Raw genomic sequence first — 22,373 nt, 5'->3', positions numbered from 1 at the left:
TTGTAATGTATTCAACAAGCTGTTTTTCTACTTTTACGAGCTCTAAAAAGCCTCCATGCGGCATTTTTGATGGCTCGGTCGGTCGGGGTGATGATAGCTCCAGGTTTGTGGTCTGGCTTCCACCCGGCCTGCGAGCCGGCGCGGCTCTGCTCAGCCTGTCAGTCAGAGCATCTTTCACCGTCCATGAGAACGACGCTCGTAAACACCACCATCGTCCCGTTTCCTCGTCATGCCGGCCTGCATCTCAACACGGAGTTCTGTTTACTTTCGGAATTTGGTTCCTGGCATAACTCTTCTCTTGCATGAGTGCGCACCCGTTTGTTTGGATCACGGTACCAGTTTGGATCACGGTACCAGCGGCTGCCGAGCACAGATGAGCGAGGCTGGCAGCACGCCACTGAGCTCCAGCGGAGGGAAGGGAGCGAATTAATCGGCTATGAAAAAGACTTTGTTTCGTTTTGAAATCTCAGTTTGGACAGTGTTGGTATGTTGAAAGACACCAGCAGGCGTTTCCACGTTCAGTTACCATCAGAACCAAATTGGGCATTTACTCACAGCGTGACGGGCTGCTGGTCATCAGGGGTCACGTGATCGATCACATAGCCGTCTCGTCGGAGGATGTCCAGCACGCTGTGGTTCCCCAGGAAGTGACCTGGAAATAGTCCGAGTCAGGACGAGACTAAGTTATGAAAGGCATTTGTTGTGTTTTATTTCCAGTGAAGGTCACACAGAATTGTTTTGGGGCCACACTGGGGAAAAAAATGGAGTCTGTTTTTCTGTGAAAATGATATTTTTAAAACTATGACTTTTTAGCTTGGTAATTCAAGTGTCTCTATAAAAAAAAAAAAAAGCTTCACTCCTGCATTTAGTCTGCGCTTCCTCCCTTGCGCCATATTTATCATGACGCTGTTCCCCACCAAAAAGGCAACGCGTGTTGCTCTTGGCAGAACAAATTTGTAAGTGGATTGCAATTGGCTGCTTGGGGAGGGAGTGGAGGCGAGATCTGATGGGATCTTTCTTGCTGGGAGTCTATTTGGAACCCCCAAGCGACATCCACAACAGGCCAGAAAGTTGTTTTAACTTTAAATAGGATCGTATTGAAATTGGACGTGACATTTGATTATCATTCAATTCATGGTGGACATATGACATCATCTTCTTGCGTTGTCTATTGTGTAGAGGTGAAGTTAAATTCCACTGATGATTTTACTGTTTTCTGCCAGGCAAATATATTGCCTATGTTTATTTGATATATTGTATTGAAAGCAATTTTGAAGGGTTAACGTTCTCCAACGAAAGGCCTCATTTTGAAATACAACTCGTGTAACGTTGTGGTCAGCGTGTGTATATCTGTGTGTGTGTCGACTTCTTTTCCGTAGACTCCCCACAAGGTCCCCACATATCCCTGGAGGCATGTTTTTAATCAGGCAGCAGAACACAATGATCCCAAAAAGCCTCTCAGAATGTTTCAATTCATCGGAGTGAAAAAACAGTCGCTGACCTCAAACGCAAGCATCGCTTGCTTCTTCCATATATGAAATTTTCCCCCGCTCTCCATGTCGCCCGCTGATGTAGAGCTCTTTTTCACGTGCGCCTCCAAGATTTCAAAGAAGCCATCGTCGGCGCACCTTGCTGTGCATCTACGCTTACCCTTTGACCACCTTTATAAATCACTTTTACGTTCATGGAGCGCTGCCAGAGTACCCGGGGCGCGCTGGGTTCAAATGGTAAATTCCACCTTTGGGTCCAGCTAGGAGAGTCTGGATGGCTTCTCTTCAGCCCCCACGCTCATTCCTCATCTCCATAATGACTTCACTTCCTACGAATGCAGCAGCACGTCTGTGTCTGACTGTCTCTGTTGCGCCGACGCTAAGGGACCTTCTGAGTGACGGCCGCTCACATTCGAGTTCTGCTTTATGTTCTGCTCACTTGCAAAGCTCTATAAAGCTTCGATGAATAACTACGTGAGAGGCCCGCGTGGGTCAGTGGGATTTAAAGAGGACAAATCCTGAAGGAGGACCAAATCACTACTTTTAGGGCAATAAAAATAACGCCAGGAGATATGCGTGTGTGCCTGTTCATGTATCAAATCGCCCTATTTTTGAAAATTTATTTATTTATATGCACTTTGGTAAAAGCGCTACAAAGTTAGCACAGATTAGCATGAACGAACAGCATTTTCTTGGCCCACTGACCCCAGCCAAATTTTGCATTTGCCCGAGATCAAACTACGCTTTAATTCCTCGTCCTCTGTGTATTTTCAAATCTTTCATTAAGACACCTGGGAAGCATTTAGATAAGGGGGAAGAAAAAAAATGTCTCCTTGAAATACTCCATTTTGCTGCTGCTGCAGAATGTAATCATCTCCCACTAGAGGAAAGCTGATAACATTTAGCTCCGGGATTGAAGAAAAACAAAACGCGCCCCCGTTGTTTGCTTTTTGTTTGCTTTCTTTTTCAGCCACAATATTTCCCTGCTGGGACGAGAAGTGTATGAGGAGCAGCTGTTTGACTAGCACGCACACACACACACACACATAGGCTACACTCGCTAATTAAAGTTGCATTTTATTATTCATGGGATTTCCAAATGATTCTCTTGTTTTCCTTCATTAAAGCCTCGACTGCTTTTTAAACGACAGTTTTGTATTAACGTATTTGTGTTTGTTGCTAGCCTGCTAAGAGGTTGAAGAGTAAAAAAAAGCGTGCAGGTATATGTGCACGTCTGTGTTGTGTCATTATTTTCTTCTGTTTGAATTAAGGCCAGCGAAATTAACTGTATGGTTAAAAAACAATTTTTAAATGCAAAAGTTGCGTCATACAATGTTATGAAAACGCTCGTTGCTCCTTCCGACCCCCTTATCGTAATAATTACGAAATCGTTTGAAAATGAGATACTTGACCGCTAATAACCATGAAAGCGATGACAAGATTAAAACCACAAATTCCGCTTGTTGGTTTTGAACGATGGCCAAAGGGAGGGGAAGCATTTGCCACGAGGGAATTGTCTTCAGATTGTGACACAATTACTGCTGGAAAACCCAAATCATTATCGTGCTCAGATAGAAGTTACAAGAAGAAGCTCAGAAATAATAACACTCCTTGAGTGAGGCTGTTAAAAGGTGTGTCCGGCCGGGATTATAGAACGCTTAGTGAAGTACAGACAAGTCGGTGATGTCATCAGTTTTGCAACGGCGACAAAGAGACAAGAAAACATGGTAACGCTGATGTCATGTCAAATTAGGGATGAGTGTTTTTCTTTTGCTAAGATGTTTTAGTTTGCATTAGTCACTTCCAATTGGAATTAATGAAATGTTTTATTTTCAGGCTAAATAGAAAAAAAAAATCACCTATTGTTGTATACAAAAGCTCTAAGGTCAGTTTGCATAGCACCACCTGTTACTACAAACTTTCGGCGGCCTGAATATTTATTCAAGTGTCAGCAGATTTTTTTTTTTTTTTTAATTGATATTGATTTTGGCCCTGGACTGTAGACTTGTTTTATTTTATTTTATTTCAGCATCTCTTTAGCCACATCAATGTAGACATAGCCTAAGAGCTAAAGCGCCGATGAACTCGTAGTGAAGCAAACAGACGTGGAAAGAGGCTGAGAAAAGCAAACACGCTCGGTCGGCTAAAGCACGACAAAGACCAGACAAGTGACGTGCGTGCCTGCATGGGAGCGTGTTACCGGGATGATTTCGTACCACAAGTCAAGAAAAATCAGGGGACATTTTGGCAGGAAGCTTGACATTTGTTTAAAAAACAGTATTTCCCACCCAAAAAAATTAAACTGGCATTAGCTCCACCACCTAAATTATTTTTTTTATTTGAGGAAGAAAAAAGCCCACCCTTAAAACAAAAAAAAAAGGATTTTCAGCATTGTATTTACTAATACAAACTCACTATTTTGTCTTATATCGCTCCAAGAATTCAAATTATGACCCCCATTAAAGTTATTTTTTGTTTCCCATAGCACGCTAGACCTCTTTTTGCTCTCACTATAGTCCCTAAAAGCCCGCATGGCAGAGTCTTGGCGCCAGAATCAGCTCTTGGGAAAGGAAATGAAAGTGGCTCAAACAAACAAACCTACATGTGTATTTTGGAGAGCGCCAACTCTTCTTGGCAAAACGCACATGACGCGCCTCGCCGGCTTACGCGCACCAGTGTGTGTGAAGCGGCGTCTCGGCTGCGGCCGCGTCAGGAAATTCCACGGGATGTTTTCAATAAGGCGGCAGCCCGAGAGCTGGCAAACTTGCTGCACACCACAAAAAGCAAGATGCAACTTTTAATCGCAACTTGTGATCGTGCATACGAAAAGAAGAAGGTTGTTTGTTGTTGTCTCGTTCCGACTGATGCGTTCAATGCCGCGCGGTTTTCTCGGTTTCGGCTACTCTCCAGGTGACCCGCACCTGTGTAATGGAAAAATGTAAAGCACCAACCATTTTAGTGTTGGTTGACGACACAAAGTGACAAGTCTCTCAAATATTATGGCCTAGTCACTTGCAAAACATAAAAATCTATAAAAATTACAGCAACACAAATCATGTTTGAGAGCTTGGCAGGAAACTGAAATTGTTGCCGCCCGAGCTGAGTAACTACCGCCTACGCATCTTTTTTTTTTTTTAAATGACAATAAATCGAAGAGGAAAACAACATTATGTAGTACCCACTGCAGCCTCAAGAGACACAAAGGAATCAAAATAGTTTCATACATACCAAGTACCACCAAGTGTTCATAATAAAAGTCCGATTTATTAATATTGATGTTTGTGGAATAAGAATTAACCAGAAATGTTTCCATTTCAGGACGCGGCCATTTTGTCCTATTTTGCCACCTGCTGTCCACTGATTTTGACATCACAATGCCCACAGTGTCGTTTTACGGACATCGAGTGACCGAACCCAAAAAACAGGTGAGGATCCGCTTAAGCATTCCGGTGAAGGATGTAGACAGATGTGTCCAGGAGAGAAAATGTCCAATTTGCACAGTCAGGAAGGTGTAGGTGTGCAGACTGAAGTAGGTCCAAGTTGGATTTCCAGGCTGAACCACTTTATGCACACGTCGTATAGTTTAATCACTCGGTGCAAAAACTCCTGGACGGGACCACAACAGCTGTAAATTTAAAAGGTTTTGACCCAAGTGCTGCCTGTATGGACTCACTCCAGTCGGCCTGCTCACACTCTGGCAAAAGTATTGGGACACCTGACCTAGTCAAAGTCCACCAGGCTCACCTTTATGGATCTTGCCATGTGCACTGCGGTGCAGTCACACAAAAAAAAAAAGGCCATCCCCAAAACTGTTCCCACAATGTTGGAACCGACGAGATCCCCAGGGTGACCATAAAAACGAAATAACCTTAGTCTACCCTGGCTGGTTTATGTTGCTAAGCATGTCTGGTTAAGCCCTCAATTGTTACGACACTTCTTTTAATTCCCCTTCTAAGCCCCAAAGTTGTTGTGGTTCATGCAATAAAGTCACTTAAGTACGAACAGACGGCAGTTGACAACTTCCACTCGGCTCCTCTGGCCAATATGCACCCACATTGTCGTTTGGTACTTTCATGGCATCGAGTAGATGATAAAACTTCATGAGCAGTTACAGACGCAAACGCAGAGGACGAGCCAACACGGAAAAAAGTAAAAATAAAAGACAGCAAGTGTTATAATTTGTGATAAGACCTATTTATTAGGGCCTAACTAGATTAAGCTAGAATAAGTCTGCTAGCTTAATGCTAACACATCATGGGAAACGCCATAGATGGGCTAATGACTAGCATTTACGTGGTATGCACCCTCTCACCTGCGCCAAAGGCGAAAAAGTAGGTCTGGTTGGGGTTCCTCTGCAGCAGGGCGGACACGCGACGGGCCATGCGTTCGTTACGCTTGTAGATGAGCTCCTGGCGAAAGTAGCTGTCGATCTGCTGCGCCGTGGTGCGTTCGTGAGCCGGCAGAGAGCTGTTGATGAAGTGCGGCAACTGCGTGAGGAGAAAAATGAAAGGCTAATTTATTGCGAAGGCATTCGGAGAGGTCATCAACTGCCACATTCGAGATAATGAGACACGTAGCTGCGTTAGCGCTAGCAACGATTGCGTTGGACGCAAAGGGTCAGCGAGTTTCGGGTGTTAAACATCGGTGGTCTCGGTCGACACCCGTCCCGACATGACATTTTATGATGTTATTTAAGAGCGGTGAATTACAGTGCGGAGTTCCCACAATGCCTCGGTAAGACAAATGAAATGCTATTGAGGTTCTGGTGGGAGAGCAGATGTGTTTCATGTGTTTGGGTTTGACACTCAAAACGATTTATTGAAGCCCGTGTGAGCAAGTAGCGCTCGCTCGCATTCGTCGACTTCACGCTTGCGTTATATTTGAGCGGCTTAAACCTTTGTCGACACAAATGATGTTAAAGACTCCGACGTTGGAAAGGTGCACTCACTGAGTATCTTTGTTTACAAATCGGTTCATATCACGTGCAGATAAACACATGTTTGGAGCTCCAGGTGTCTGATCGCTCTAGCATGTGCTGGAAAATTCCAGTACATGTCATTTCATTACGGCCCAATTGCTCTGATTTAAAGGGTAGGAGGCCGCCGGCGGGCTACTCCAGCGCCGCGACCAGCTCCCCGGGGCCGACTGAGTTAGAAAGACGAATGAATACGGGCCACGAAAATGACATGAGGGGGGCCCAGTGAGAATTTTTTTTGCTTCAACTTTCACACTTTCTCGGGGGTCTCTGGTGTGAATAACTTGTAAAGCTAAGGTTACACTGTGTATTGGCTTTAATGTGTCTGGGAGTGATTTTTTCTTGTGTGTGTGTGGCGATTTGACATTTTGTGTGTGAGCTGCATGTTCTAGAAGCTCCATGTTGCTGTTGTGTCTTGTTAAAATGCTGTAAGCTATTTTGTCGATTGTCATGAAGACATAAATTCACGTCCCTCGAGTTCTTTATTATTAGTTTTGAAGTCAGGCTTACAGCCATACAAGTTTAGAAAGCCCCACGAAAGACCGCAAAATTTACTTTGACATAAAGATGCTTCGCAGATGGCGTGGAATCTCATGACTTTCGCATTTATTTTGAATTTGAGATGCTTATGGGTACACAGGGGGGACACAACGGCTCATGTTCTTTTTGTGTGCGGTTAGCTTCTGCTTGTGTTTAAAATAAGCGAAAAATGTAATTTCACAATTGGCCGTTGCGTTGGAAAAAACCGTCAAGGTCATCGGTGAGAGCAAGCGGACCTGCGAGTTGTCGTGGTTGAAGATGATGGAGCTTAGGTCGCCGCAGTTGTAATGCGTGATGAGGTCCTCGGTGGTATAGGCGCCCTGCAGACTGCCCGCTCGGACGCCCTCGTGCTGGAGCAGGGTTTGGTTCAAGGCGAAGAGCACCTGTGGGAAGAAGCACATAAAAAGATGACGACTTCCTTTTGGTCTTTTAAGTCATCGATGTATTACGAAGTCAAAAACATCACAAAATTGGTGGATCGTAAGCTAATGTTGCAAGGCTAACGTCGTTAGCAGTTTGTTCGGTACTTTCTTTTGAGGTCACCTGCAGGTAAAACCCCACCGCACATGCACACCAGTGCGTTCCTGGTGCAGGGTGGAGAAAGTTTGGAAAGAGTTCTTTGAAACCTTTCTCTCTGTCACCGGGGCGCCGTAAATCTACAACAGCCATTAATAGCAAAAGTAAACCCTCTTTAAAGAGAATTTACTGCATGCAGCCGGCGTTCAGCCCGCTGACTCGGCTCGATGGGTCAAAACCAAAGACTCCCCACCGACCCCCGCAGCGCCACGCCACATGCGATCGATCCGACATGTGGTCCGGGGCGGTTGATGGCCGCCGAGCTCGCTCCTCCAAGACCCGGAGGCCCACGGGAAGCCCTTTCACACACTTCTACATTGCTCCTAAACTGACGTGATTACGCCAAATGACTCATCTCGTCATAACTTCAAATCTCAGTTGGCGAGAGCCGTCCAAGAAAGTCAACGTCGAGAATGTCGATGATTCGCATAGCAGCTACGGTCCGATACAGCTGCTGGACTGATTTAGCCCCGAGCCGTAATTTACACAATTACTGAATACCCACCGGACACGTCATTAGGTACAGCTGCGCAATGGAATGAGACAAAATTGTGCCCTCACCAAACCATACAGTCAATTTGGAGTCATCCCGTTTTTTTGTGTAATCTCGCTATTCAACAAAACCACAAACTGCAACAAAAAATTTAATCTCTTTGGCAGAGGTAAGGTCAATAACAGTATCATACTTCAGGTTACATTTTTATTGCGCGTAAAACTGCAAGATGTTTTGAATTGTTCAATGTGAGCCCAGTTTATAGTTAATTTTATAGGTCGGGATGAGCTTCCACTATCCACCCCAAAAAAAAAAAAAAAAAAAAGCTCGCCGAGTGGAGAAAGGAAGTGTCGGTTACACCTGCTCAATATTTTATGACACTTCTCTGGACAAAGCCGAGTGTGCAGGGAGACGGAAAGCTTGGTGTGTTGGTCGATGCAATTGTCAATATTGTCTTTCTCAGAGGCACAGAACAGAATTGCAGCCTGTAACCATGGCGACGGAGTTTATACAGGAGGAACTTGGTGTTTCTGATGTTGCGAAATAGGTCATGTTGGATTTTAGTTTTTTTTTTTCATTCTGGCTTTTATCAAACCAACTCCTGATTTCCAAAATGTTTTTTATTTATCAAAAAACGGAAGATATTTTTTTTTCCCTGTAATACAAAAATTCCCGAGTGGAGCTCCGCTTAACAACTAGCTAAGAATCATTTGTGTTAAGTAAAAAGTACACGCATTCACAGCGAGTGACCTTGAAGGCATTTCAAATTTGGCGGCGGTCTCCGAATAATGTTAGCAAGCTTGCATGCGGACGTGGCAAACTCGACAGGCGGCAAATGAAGTCAAACGAGAAAAAGAAAAAAAGCTTGTTACTGCATTTACACGTCTATATTGTCTGCTTTCCTTGAAACCTCGAGAAAGGCCATTCAAAAGAAAGGAGACAGTAAAATGTGGGCTAGATGCTCCGATATGATGAAAGGCTTGTTTTTGAAGAGCGGACGGAGCATGTGCTGAGCAGATGGAAGTGATGATCTCGCCGGATTAGCGAGCCGCGGCGGAGAGTTTGGCTCGGTGGTTTTTGCACGCATGCAGACGATTAGAAATCAGGTGCAAGAAAACAAACGTGCCTTCCACTTAGTTATTCGCTCTGCTTGCTTTTAGATCCCCCAAATCACATCGACGCACTCGGTTATTGTTATCATCATCACGGGATTTATTCTGTGACGCCAATGCGAGACCCGAGGTTTTTTTCTTTCCAGTTCTTCATCTCGCCGTCATTTAATCGGGCGCCGATAAAGAAAAACAGGGAGGTGCGTTCCCCTCCGCCGCTCTGGCCTCCCCAGAGAGCCGCTTGTGTTTCACGGCTTGAAAAGGCTTCGCCGGACCCGTGACCCTGAAGACATGCACCGCTGCGTCCCTCTGGGGCGGGAAAGGGGGGGGTCGCTTGGGTTTGCCGCACCCTGCAGGGCCAGAGTTTAGGTAAAGGAGTTGAAATAACATCCAGGGAAGTTCTCAGTGCCGGGTTCCCAGCAAAGACAGGTTCTTTGTGAGTTTTATGGAGGAGGGTAAAGAACATCCAACCTGTTACCATTGTCTTATTTATTTAGTTTATTTGAAATCTTTGACATTTTTAAATCTTTAAATTTTTTAATTGTTTTATTTTTTTTATTCTATTTTATTGTTTTATTATTTGAATTTAAATTTGTTTATTTATTTATTCCCCCGCCGAGTTGACCCGAAAAAGCAGACATCTTTTCTCAATTGAGTCTTTGTTTTTCCATCTCTGGTTCCACGTTAAAGCTAATCAGTTTTATTGAGGGCGTTCATTTAAATGCACAATTAAGAGGCGTATCTAGAAAAAGCGGAGCTGTTGTGTCATCGTGTCTGTGTGTACAATCGGTAGTGGCAGGAGGGCTTTCAAAGCCTGCTGTTGTCTGATGTTTTGGTTCGAGAAGCACCTTGAATACATTAAGCAAAGGAAAAGATGGTGTCACCCATCAAAGTCATGCGGACAGTCGGGCATGATAGCCCCGCCGTCATCTCCTCTGCTTTTATCCCGTTGTTCTCGGGTTTCTTTCTACTCTCGGTGGAGATGCGTGTAAGCTGTCGGGGGCTTTTTGGAGGCACCATTTAAACGACGTCTCCCTACGTCGGATCCTCGCCAGAGGACTTTTTACAGCCAGCCCCTTGGCGCCTCGTAGCATGTGGACTCAACTCGCGTGTTTGAAGGTGAGCGGCGCTTTCAACTCATCCCATCTGGCGTCGGCCTCGCGTTGAGTCATTGGCTCCTTCCCGTGCCAACGTCGGCGTCAAAGTTCTCCTTTTTTATTTTTTTTGCTCCCTCCGTCCTACCGCTGTGCCTACTCGGCCCTCCGTCTTAGAGGAGGAAATCCCGGGATTACCACGGGGACAATCCCAGTGGCAGAGGCCCGCTGCTGGCAGCTTCCGCAGAAAAGCCTCGTTTTATTCCCCTTCCGTCTCCCGAGGCAGGGGGCAAGCACTTGTGATTTTTTTGTCACCCCATGTTGGCACTCTTTGGCCTGGCGCTCCTTCTGTTTTCTCCACTTAATAAGAGGACCGAGCGGGGGAGGTGGGGCGGCTCGGCTGTTGCCCCAGCTCTCTGTAAACTTGTCCACAAATAAACCCCGCTGTTTGACTTGGCAGGGCCGCGGCTGCGCCAGTCATCCCGGCTTTCCTGCTCCCCCCGCCCCCCTCTCAGAAAACGCAGAACAAAATAAAGTATGACTCGAGAAAGGCAGAAACAGCTCACAGCTGCTCCTTCACACGCCGTCCGTCCGTGTCGGAGGAAGGCGTGCAAATCACACAGTGAAATCTTGCTAATCTCTGTTTTCCTTTGATACATCTGGTGAGGTGGCACAAGTCTTACTTGGAACGGATCAATTTAAACAGACGCTTATTAATATGACGCGATGGAATTTCAAACAGGTTGGGTGGCCCTGGAGAAACAAGATGACCAAGTCCAGCACTGTTCATGAGGCTCTAACGCGTCCTTTCAAAGTTGCCAAAATTTACGCTTTCAAATGACTTTTTGTCAACTCCAGCGCTTTCTCTGTCTCGGGAACACATTTGTTTTTGTTTTACTTTCAAGTTCATTCCAGAACAGTGGAAACCCTCAAATATACTTGGCCCGAAGAAAACCGCCACTTTAATAGAAAATGACACTTCTCTAAAATTACCATTTTTTTCAATCCTTTAAATATTATTGTCTATGGCCTCTTTCTGTTCCATTATTTCTTATGGGATGTTGGATTTAATTTTCTCATTGACTTGAGTGCATCCATCCCACCTCATTAATGTGACTCAAGCAGACCCCAAGCTTCCTAGAACCACGTGAACGTATCTGCCAAAACTTCAGCAAAAGTAGCAAATCAAACTTTTGATGCCTTAACTGGCCGATGGAGCCCGTGAACGCTGAACTGACATATTGATTGACATTTTTATGATGTGTCAAATGATTTCTGGTAGGCCTCTTCAAAATGGCTGTTGAGGGATTCAAACACATCTTGTGAGTGTGACTAAGTTCTCTTAGTGTATTTGGCAAGAAGATTTTACCAAGCAACTGGAGATAAACAAATAGAATGTCCATATCCCAGAAAGCCTATGCTAATGTTAGCATTAGCTTTTTAATATTAAGAGAATAACGCAAACGTCACAGATGAAATGCTTAATGGAGCTTTAAAATGTTCTACCCGTGGGCCTCATGGCGGAATTCACGCAGCCTTCCTAGATCAGGTCACGCTAACCTTATCGCCTTCTTAAAACTTGTAGTCCATCACGAACATCGTGGTCTCCGCTAATCCCAACACATTTCACACACTGCCCCCCCCAGTTGAAAAAAAAAAGTAAAAATCGCAATGAATCCAACAATGTGTGCGATACGATCCAAACCAGATGAGAAACGTCGGCACATGTTTAAGACATTCCGACGTCGCCCTCTCTTATCTCCCTCAGCTTTTCCTGAGCTTACAGATTTGGACGCAATCATCCCCAAAGAATGATTTGTCCTTCTAAAAAGTCCACATCAGATGTGCGGCTGAAATGTGAGCTTGCCACATAATCACCTGCAAAAAGGGCCAGGTGACCCAAGTCACGCCGTCCCTGCTCCTCTCGTACGTCATTCTAGCGTTACGCAGTCAAACGGATTCCAGTCAAATCTCTTTTTTGGCAGAAAAAAAAACGTTTGACACGGTTAGAACGTTCTCTGCCAGGTACGACTGCCGCCTTAGAAAGAGATGAAACAGATTTGGGCAGACGGCGAGCAATAAGTTTTAACTTCTACCTCGTTCCAGCTCTTTGGTACATTCCTCCTCCTCACAAAAAAACACACCACCCAGAGATGGCAGCCCTGCAGCCTTCCAGGAAACTAACGCATGATCGCACCCGAGCTCTCTTCTGGGCCTGAACCACAACGGCTTCTGAAAAAGGCAAGTCGGCCAGAGAACGTGTTGAATGCGTGTGTGTGTGTGTGACATCTGTGTGTGTGTGTGCCAGCGCATGCAGCCCACAGGGGCTCAAAGGGCAGACTTGGGCAGCCACGCTCGGCGTTTTGCGGTCCCTCCGTCAGCACATCACAGCTTCGCGGCCTTTAAACAGGCCACAAATCATCAGAGGGACCACACCGACGCGATGGAAACCCTCCGACCCTGACAAGTTATGTGCGAATCGGGAAATACGAACAAACTGTTACATTTGGAATCGACGGCGACGTTGCTACGTAAACAAGCTTCCGTACACTTTTAACCGGATTACAAAAAAACTGGGCTCGGGGAAGAAAAAAAAATTGAAATTAGCTATGTATTTCTTAATCCAAGCAAAATTATCGGTGAGCCGAAACGGAGCCACATCACAGAAGCACCGCAGTGGGAGTGTTGATGTGATCTCGGATGGGTTCCGGGTGAGCGGCCGTGGTTTCACGGGCGCTGCGTGCATGTGAATACACACTGACAGATGTCTCGCACACTTTGGGATTATTGCAAAAGAATGTAAAACTGCGGCTGTGACTGTGACTCACACGCTCCAGATTACAAAGGAGCCATTACACACATGCAAACACATGCTGGACCAAAGGTTGAATAAGTTTGCACCGCTTTAAGTCGCGGCCGTGCCCATTGAGGATGTCAGCTGCAGCAAAACAAAACACTCCTCTGTTTCTTCTGATCATGTCTTTCCTTTCACCCCGATTTTTCTTTATTCTCCATGTCAACACCCCCCACCTGGTTCATTGCATCCAAGTGGCCATGGCAACACTCCAAAACGGTGGATGAGTCAACAATGAGCTGTTTGCTTTCCACCCTCTCTGTCAAGGTAGAGTGAGTGGACGAGCATGTCAATGTTCAGCATTTAAAGTGGATTATAAATGCCCATCTAGAGTTTTAAAACAAATGCAGAGATCTGTAAGAAAAAAAGAAATCAATTAGGCGAACTGAATTTGCCGTTTAGCATAGGTATAACATTTAGCGATGACAATTTAGCATTTAGCATAGGTATGACGTTTAGCTATAACAATTTAGCATATATCAAAGCTATACATAAGCCGGTAGGGAAGGTCATTCACCCCAAAAGGAAAATCACAACTAGAAAAATTTGCACGAAAAGACAGCTAGCTTAATGCTATCATATCATAAGTCATCATGTCCAGGCTAATAGAAATGGCGTATATAGACGTGAAGTTTATTTAAGGACATTATCTGCTTCTTCTTGGTCTTATTCAGACTTGCTTATACTGTATAGGACTGTAAAACCTATTATTTTAAAATTGCTTCAAAATCTGTGATATAGCAGGGACGCTAATGACAAGCTAATGTAGTGGGGGGAACTCTGACCTTCTAAAGCGCTAGTACAATTAGCTGCCGAGCGGCTACCGTGTAACGCGACGTTGTTGGCATCCGTGTTGACCTTGGGATGCTTTATACCAGCAACCACTCACGGTTCTCGTTTTACCCTTTTGCTGTTTCCAAAACATCCATCGGGATGTCAGCGTGCATCAATCCCATGCATGTCAGTGTTCAGCGGACGGACGCACATAAATTGCCACGCTCATTTCACCGCAGCTGCGCGTTCGCTTCCATTCTGACCGACCCCCCCTGGCTTTGCCTTTATCTCCTCACCCCTTTGACTTATGTCCGTTTTATTCCTCTTCCTGTCCCCCGTTTGTTTCTGACTTTCTCCGGCCTGCCACCCATCTGTTTCTCATCACACAGCCGAGGTTGTGGCCATGAGGGAGCTGGATGAGATAGAAGAGGAGGGGAGTCACTATCAAATTCAGACTGCACGAACAACTGTAAGACTGTTGTTTTGTTTTTATTTTGTAAGTATGGAAGCATTCCTGCATGCGCGTGTGTGGAAAACCAGCAAATAAACTCCCCCCAAAAAGGAGAAGTGAGTTAATGAGCTCCTCCAGGGATGTTTACTTTTTTCATAACCAACGCAAACAGAAATTTGGCTGACTGCGGCGGCCCTTAAAGACGCACATAAGCGCCTCTCAGTGCGATGAGCTGTCAGACCCTGTTAGACTTGGCGTTCCTGTTCCTGCGGTTTGGATCTCCTTTCTGAGGAGGACCTTTTCCCCGCATCAGGAACTTCCAGGGAGCAGCGGGAGCCAACGCGGGGAGGAAAGAAGACAGACAGGAAGGGAGCGCCGAGGGCCTCTCGTTATTGTAGTCATTTGCTGAAATAACTCGCATGATTTGTGAAGCACATTAAGGAGTTCGTGCGTGCCGCTTGGAACAACCACGCCGTCATCGGAGCCACTCCATCGCCCTCGGGCGTATCGATGTTGCGGAGAACGCATTTGCGTATGAATAATATTAGGATACCTTCAGTTTCAATTACATTCCTTCCAGATGAGCCCCCGAAGAGCTCATGGCTGATTAAAACGAATTTATTTGTGTTTCTCATCCACGAGGGGGGAAAAAAAGTGGACTCGATTTTATTTTGAAGGACAAGAGCCACATTGACGGGTTGTCCTCTTGGGTGGGCAGAGGAGGCGAACCAGAACAGACATCCATCAAAATGATTTCAGCCACAGTCGTTGATGCCTTCGCAATAGACAAACGGTCATTTGAGACCAGCGTCGCTTTTTGGGTAAGAAAACGTTGGTTTCTGACTTTGGCATCTGCGTTTTAAAAACAAACTCAATATTTCTTCACCCAAATCAAAATCTCATCCCATTTTCCTTTGCCATTCTTTTATTATATTACTGTTTGCTTTCACGGATAGCTAGCTTGCTAGCTAGCAATGGCCGTACCCTTAGAAAGATATGATTGAGGCTTTATTCATATTCCACAAACACAATATTAATCTGAATACTTTTTTTGGACCTGTGAGGCAGCATAGAACATATTCTAAAACATTTTTTTTTTTATTTGACTTCCCATTTAAGCTAATTCCTGAGACAATATAGCCTTGCTCTTGCTGGCTAGCGCTGGTGTCCCTAAATGTGATTATTATTGAAGCCCCAATTTCCATACATTTGTGCTTTAATTTTCCACCCCAGGTTCTGCTAATATGAGAACATGACAGCTAATCAGCATTCGACTCGCAAAGTGCGATAGCGTCTTTCCAGCCCATATGTCGAGCTGTCCTCAGTCCCTCCACTGAGTTAAGTTCAAATCGCGCTGATGTCACTGAAGTCATAAATGTCTTGGCTGTGTATTTTTTTTCCTCCCTTTTTTCACTCGCCAATTCTTCCATCTTCTCCCCTCTCATTCTTTCCCCTCCTAATCATCATTTTTTTTGTCTCTTGTCTCCGTTTCCAGGGGCAACGCTTCAAATTTGTTATGGTCATTTGGAAGCAAACAGCAGCCAGGTTGAGGGTAAGATTATTTTTTCTCTAATGCATTTTGTCTGTCTTCATGGCTCAACTGATTTTTGCTCAGGGAAAATACTCCCAACGCTTTAGATTTTTTTTTTTCCCCCAGAAGTTATTGCAAGGAATCTGACACAACTTGCTGCCTTGGCAACAGAGCTCAAATATAATCAACGACGTGCAGCGCGAGTGTCGGAACACTCCCAAATACTCACACACACACACAAACACAGCATGCGGCTAAAACTATTCTTAGGCTGTGTATAGTCGCTTGTGTAAAAACAGCATCATTTACAGTTGCCCGTCATTTGCCAAGTGCGAGGACACGGCCTGAAGCGTAAAAAAAAAAGGAAGCCATGTGACGTATGGATTGCCAGATGTAGGAAAATGGAAATCATCTCACTGTGGGGACCAGCAAACTTTTGAAGCGTCAGTCCAACACTAGCAATAACAAACCGAAAGTGCAAATGTGTCAGATTTTTGTCATTGATCTTAAACTTAACTTCAAACTTTGGTCGGACCTCACTTCTCAACAGTCTATAAATCTACACTCGTATGCGTGTTGAGAGAGCAATGAAGGCAATTACCGCTGCGATTTCCACATAAGTGAGTCGTCCGATTTGTCAGCTCGGTTTGGAGAAGGCATCGAGAAAAATGGACTTGCGCTCAAAGAAAATGTTGTTACTCAAACGTACATTGAGCGAAACCCGACGCCTAAATTCGCATATACTGAAGATAAAATAAAATACGGCTTCATAATGTGACGCTGGCTGGACCGTAGCGCGGGTGGTCTGGCACAGTGACTTGACATATGCATCAAGAAGCAAGACATGTTCACGTAGCCAAGTTCAACTCGGTTCTCTTGGAGTCTTTGTCTACTCAGCTGTGCACCAGGAATCCTCGAATCTTGCCCGCATTCCGCAAAACTGGCAAGTCAGACAATTATCTGTCTGCCATTTAGCACGGTTGGTCCCTTTGAACTCTTTTGTAACCTCCATCAAACGATCTGTTGGCGAATCGGGCAGCCATTTTGTTTTCCGACGTCGGAACTTCCCAGCCGTCTTTAATGCGGCATCTGTCTTGGCCAACCGCACCGAGAAACCTTTTTTGAGACTTGATTAGTCTCCATAATTTCATATTTTTATAGTGGCAGTATAATCTAGCGTGACCTGAGCAGGGCTTCTATTTTTCTTAGGGGAGGTTGGCAGCCGACTTGAAACGCCTCCCCATAAAATTCCACTCCATGTGGACGACAGACCGACGGCCAGCCACCCACCCGGCTCTCGCTAATGAACATCAAGTCGAATTCAACAAAAGACGCTTCATAAAAAAGAGGAATTCGGGGGCCCCGGTGCTGGCGATCCGCAGGTGTAGCTAACAAAATGGCCGCTGAGTGTCATTTCTACTCGCACAAAAACGCTTTTGAACATGCTTTCTTGCACATAACTCGCACTCTGTGATTTCTTACCTGTCCAAAGGCCGCAAACCGCAAAGACGCCGCGGGATATGAGCGCCCACGCCATTTACTCGCTATTAAAATCCAAGTATTAATAGACACGTCCTTATTCAAAGACGGCGCACCTTCTCGACCCCTCCCTCCTCCACCTGCTCGTCATTCATACGCCTTCCGCCCCATCGCAAGCGCACAATCCCACGTGTGTGCGCGGCACAGCGCACGTATTCATCTGGCGGGGCCTCGGCATGTTGACATGTTTCCCCGCTAATCTGTTTGCACAACGTTGCCGCCGACCGCGAGCCAATCAGGTGCTGCGGGGGGGTTTTGAAAAAATTTAAACGGGTCTCGTGTACGAAAAAATTGGGGGACTTAGAACGATTTGCTAGATGAAGAAAGATGAGCCACCCACTGAGAATCTCATTGTCTTCTCTTTCTCATGGTCTTCCTCTCGCCCGCCCTTCCCGGAAGAGCAGAGACGACTCGCCGAGTGCATTTGTTTCCTCGTCTCATTTGCGCTGCGTAAACTCTGCCATGTGTGCGATATTACGTCTAAATTGTTCCAGAGTTGGAAAAGCCGCCCAGCGCCAACTGACAGGTGCAATTGAGCGTGATATAAGCCGCGCCGGAAAGGAGAAGACGGATTTAAGTAAAACGCAATGAGGCCAAGCCGTGAAAGCTCTTTGCTTGTGTTTACGGTACACCAGGTCCTTTTTTATGGCGCGAGCAACAAACTGTGCTTTGACGCTTAGGAATTGTGCCCTCACATTTACCTTGGTCAAATGTTCTCCCAGCCGCTTATCCTATTAAACATCATCCGCACAGACTAATTGGCTCAGGTCGGTGTCGTTGCACGTTGAGCCGCTCGGGGAGGGTGAGTTAAGGGGGCTCCCACGCGTTTAGCCAAAGGGAGACGAGGTCATCGGGAGGCCGATGACAAAGGCGACCGCCCCCTTCGGTCAATCGGGTTCACGGAAAATCTTTGAAAGGTTGAAGCGGCGTTCTGATCGTTCTCACCCGGCTTCTCCCGCAGCGTCGTAAAACACGATGGTTAACCGGCGGGGCCAGACGGATTTTTTACGTCGATGTAACGTGAGGCCGCGCAGACGGCCGGCTTCTGCTTTGGATCGTTTTTTTTCCCCATGAATCAATAATCGCTAAAAATAAGACGTGATGCAAGAGGGTTGCAGCGTACGTGATTCGGAGAGGCAAGCAACGCTCAGTGGCTGGAGTAGAAATGGGGCACAAGGCGAAGGGGGCGCAGGACTTGCACAGGTCACATTAGAAGTGGGTTCAGTGAGAGGGCTTCGCTAATTCCACTTAATCCTCGACAAGCCTCCCTCACATGCACGCACACACACACTTGCTCTCTGCTGACATCTATTTATGGCCACTAGTCAATGTGTGTGTGTGTGTGAGGAACGGGCGTGTTAATATGCACACAACCGGACGCTGAGTTCAGGTCCAACCAACAAGTGTCCGACATGGAAAGTTACATGCCTAGGCACACTGGGATTTTAAAAAAAAAAAAAATGGTTTTACACCTAAAAGAAATGTTAAATCAAATTTTGTATTGTACTTTATTTGCCTTAAACAAATCAATTTATGAGCGGCTCGGTGGCGCACTGGGTAGCACGTCCGCCTCACAGTTAGGAGGGTGCGGGTTCGATTCCACCTCCGGCCCTCCCTGTGTGGAGTTTGCATGTTCTCCCCGGGCCCGCGTGGGTTTTCTCCGGGCACTCCGGTTTCCTCCCACATTCCAAAAACATGCTTGGTAGGCCGATTGAGCACTCCAAATTGCCCTTAGGTGTGAGTGCGAGTGCGGATGGTTGTTCGTCTCTGTGTGCCCTGCGATTGGCTGGCAACCAGTTCAGGGTGTCCCCCGCCTACTGCCCGATGACGGCTGGGATAGGCTCCAGCACGCCCGCGACCCCCGTGGGGACTAAGCGGTTCAGGAAATGGATGGATGGATGGAAATCAATTTATGTTTTTAATTGTCATTTTGTCATAGCTTATTGTCATACAAGTTGATAGTAATGCAATAAATAAATGCACAAATGGGCAAATAAATAAATGTCTTAATTATTAAATAAATAACTTAATTAATAAATAAATAAATAGATAAATTCCTGCGGCTTTTCATTGCATACACACACACACAAACACACAAACATCAAAGGTACGGCCCTGCTTAAACTAAATACGGACTACCAAAGTTATAAAACAGTGACGTCCCAGAAGACAACAACATTCCGGAGGGGCCGAGCGAGTGAGTCTCGGAGGAAATCAGTCAGTCACATTCCAGTCTGCGATCAATCAGCCCAGACAACCTCGAGATTAACCTCATTCAGCCCTTCTGGAAAACTACCTGGCCTCGCATCCCAAAACAACCAAACACTCACCGCTGCTGTGTCACCCTGATGGGAAAAGCAGGAAGAAATGATGGATAGCTGATTTATTAATCCCGAGGGAAATTTAAAAAAAAAGACGGCTGTCATTCGAATCCACCTGATTGGTCCAAAAAATGTTTCTTAGGGCATATAGATGATGAAAAAATCTCAATTAACCGCCAGTATCAATCACATCCACAAATCACGCAATAGAATAATAGCCTTGTGTTGACACTTAGAAAAATTAGAACAGCGACCGCCGGAGAAATATTCACATCTGGACTTGAGACTTATTTCTTCATGCTCGCATTCGATGAAAGCACTTCTCGTCTACAGCGCCGCCACGCCGCCTGACATCAGGAATGTTTTACTTCCGCTCCCCTCGGATTTCAGATAGTTATGGAAGAACAAACATCATTTGTCTCCTGATTTTTGTCATAATTGCTCACTTTCAGCCTTTGATGAATGACTTGTTTTCTGAGCACTAAAACCTGTAAATGGGCTAATCCTTGAAGGCTCGCCGATTTTCCTCTCTTTCAGTCGACTCTCGCTGTGTTTTCTTCTTTAATCTCATGTTTTCCTCCAATTCATGTAAAAACACCATTTTCTCTGCATCTCCATCTCACAGCCAGCCAGCCGGCCGGCCGGCTCCTGTAATTGTCAAAGTGCTTCTGGATGGCAGCGGGCTATTTGGTCATTAAAGGCAGGCCGATTAAGTCATTAGCGCAACGGCGGGACCGCCGTCTGCCGACGTCGAGATGATCGGGGTTGATACGCGCTGCCTTGCAGTTTTTCCACATATTTGCTCAGGTAATTACAGCCTGGATGTGAAACACACCCTCTGATGTCCCGCTTAAAGAGAGGATGCACGGAAGCCTGCACACTTTAAATCTAATCTTCTCCTCTGTCATCCCTCATTTTCGTGTGTGTGCGTGGGTGAACAGCAGGACAACAGCAGCCTCGGGACATGTCCGACAGAATGATGGAGCAAGGAGAGGAAGCAGAAGTTCAGGTATGGAATCCTTTTTTCCTCTGTGGGGCCTGATTCATTGGACGCTTCATTAGGTACACCTAAATGATGTAATAATCCGGCTGCTCGTCCGTCTAGTAAAAACAATGAGCCCGGATTGTTCAAGTCCCAACTGGTGTAAAACTCGCTCCGAGGTCGGCCTCCGCGCTCGGCCGGCCGGACTGACCCCGGCAGACCGCCAGTCTCCTTAGCGCTCTGCTGCCCCTCTGCTGCCACCTCCCACGTGACCCCTGAACCCCTACACGGGAGTCAGGCGCCACGGATATGATGCAATTTTTTTTTTTTCTCTCCGACACGGGCCAGTGGGCTCAGCTTGGAACGTGACCCGGGGAAAATAATAAATAAGGGTGTTTATTTGCTAGGAGGCCCACAGGCTGGAGCCACCCTGGAGATACCTTCTCCTTATGTAGACCTTTATTTTTGCGAGTGTTAAGCATCAGGCTTCACAGCTGAGCGCAGAACCCGACCGTCGGGCTAAATCAGCGTCACCGCGACTAGACGAGAAGCATGCGCCGTGACCTGCCATTGTTTCCGCATTCTACAAAGTCGCTCCGGCGTGATGAGACAGCCACACCTCGCTGTGATCTCCAGGTCCCATGCAGCTGTCATTAGAGCACAATGAGCGCTTTGACGCCCCGACGACTCGTCGCTATTATCGCCGCTACAAACAAAGCCGGCGAGGAGAAACAACTTCCTGTGAGCTCACCGGTGCCTCGGCGCTCGGTCTCGCCGGTGTCAGAACGCAGACCCGGGTGCTTACGGATGATGAATGACCACGACTCTTGTTTCTAAAGAGCCTCTCGCAAAAGTCAGCTACAGGATATTGTAAGCTTGCCTTTATTGGGAACAAATAGCATGTTGGCCGGCAGGCTTTGGAAGCGTTCCCAACGCGGATTTCCCTTTTTAACGTGGCTCATGTTTCAGATTAACTCAAGCGGTGACCACACAGGCCCCGGTCGCTCTCCATCTCACTTGACTTCCCACCCAGCGCCTTCACATCTATCATCTACGTACGCATTTCGACTTTGCCGCTCCTACAGCCAAGCAGACGGGGAGCTGATCAATCATAACGTTCAGATTAAATTGCAAATTGTTATAATTGACAATAATAGTTTCCATATCTAGTGGGCTCGCTCAAACATATCTGAAAACCAGATTGGATGCGACGGGAACTTCAAGAAAATGTTCCATGGCACTGAAACATTTGAAATGTCATTCAAGTCATGTTGTTTGGGGAATTCTAATTGCCAAAACCTGTCAACTTATGACATCTAACAAAAGTACCGAGATGTGCCTCTTAATCATTGATTTAAACAATCAGGGTTTGGCTCCATGCGCGACTTCTAAATCTTCCAGACGTTTTTGGTCATTTGCCCTGAACCTCGGAACAGTGTGGACTCCCCAATTCAGCATTTTTTTTTTCCCCCCCTCTATTTTTTTTCCCTGTAGGTGTGATGGCCAGTGTTGCAACATTTTTATCCACGCAGTGTAAAGATTAAACGGGCCCGGGTGGGCTAAAACATGGGTCAACGTGTCGGCCATGTTGGCAGGGGCGACTTTCCCATCAAAAGCAGCCATGTTTGCGGCTATGCTAGCAGA

At 46.0% G+C, this 22,373-nt stretch overlaps 1 protein-coding gene and 1 long non-coding RNA gene across 15 annotated transcripts in view; one reads left to right on the top strand and one right to left on the bottom strand.

Moving 5' to 3' along the window:
* Positions 1-22,373, top strand: part of LOC137840677 (uncharacterized) — a 90,708-nt gene that overhangs the window by 50,766 nt on the left and 17,569 nt on the right. For 12 of the 14 annotated variants that reach the window (XR_011087566.1, XR_011087565.1, XR_011087572.1 and 9 more), the window contains 5 exons: positions 4,809-4,915; positions 12,384-12,518; positions 15,852-15,908; positions 20,377-20,554; positions 20,689-20,756. This is a non-coding gene — a long non-coding RNA (uncharacterized lncRNA). The remainder of the gene's footprint in view (positions 1-4,808; positions 4,916-12,383; positions 12,519-15,851; positions 15,909-20,376; positions 20,555-20,688; positions 20,757-22,373) is intronic. The other 2 variants (XR_011087577.1, XR_011087568.1) reach the window with 2 other exon arrangements.
* The window catches only part of trabd2b (TraB domain containing 2B), a 28,657-nt gene that overhangs the window by 2,285 nt on the left and 3,999 nt on the right, over positions 1-22,373 (bottom strand). Inside the window, exons 3-5 of the mRNA XM_049724404.1 lie at positions 7,242-7,388; positions 5,803-5,977; positions 556-652 (exon numbers count right to left, since the gene is read on the bottom strand). Of these exons, the coding sequence (XP_049580361.1) occupies positions 556-652; positions 5,803-5,977; positions 7,242-7,388 (419 nt within the window). The remainder of the gene's footprint in view (positions 1-555; positions 653-5,802; positions 5,978-7,241; positions 7,389-22,373) is intronic.

Source organism: Syngnathus scovelli, chromosome 10, assembly GCF_024217435.2.
Source record: "Syngnathus scovelli strain Florida chromosome 10, RoL_Ssco_1.2, whole genome shotgun sequence".
NCBI lineage: Eukaryota > Metazoa > Chordata > Actinopteri > Syngnathiformes > Syngnathidae > Syngnathus > Syngnathus scovelli.
The sequence above is the reverse complement of the archived record's forward strand: the minus strand, read 5'-3'. Positions and strand labels throughout refer to the sequence as shown.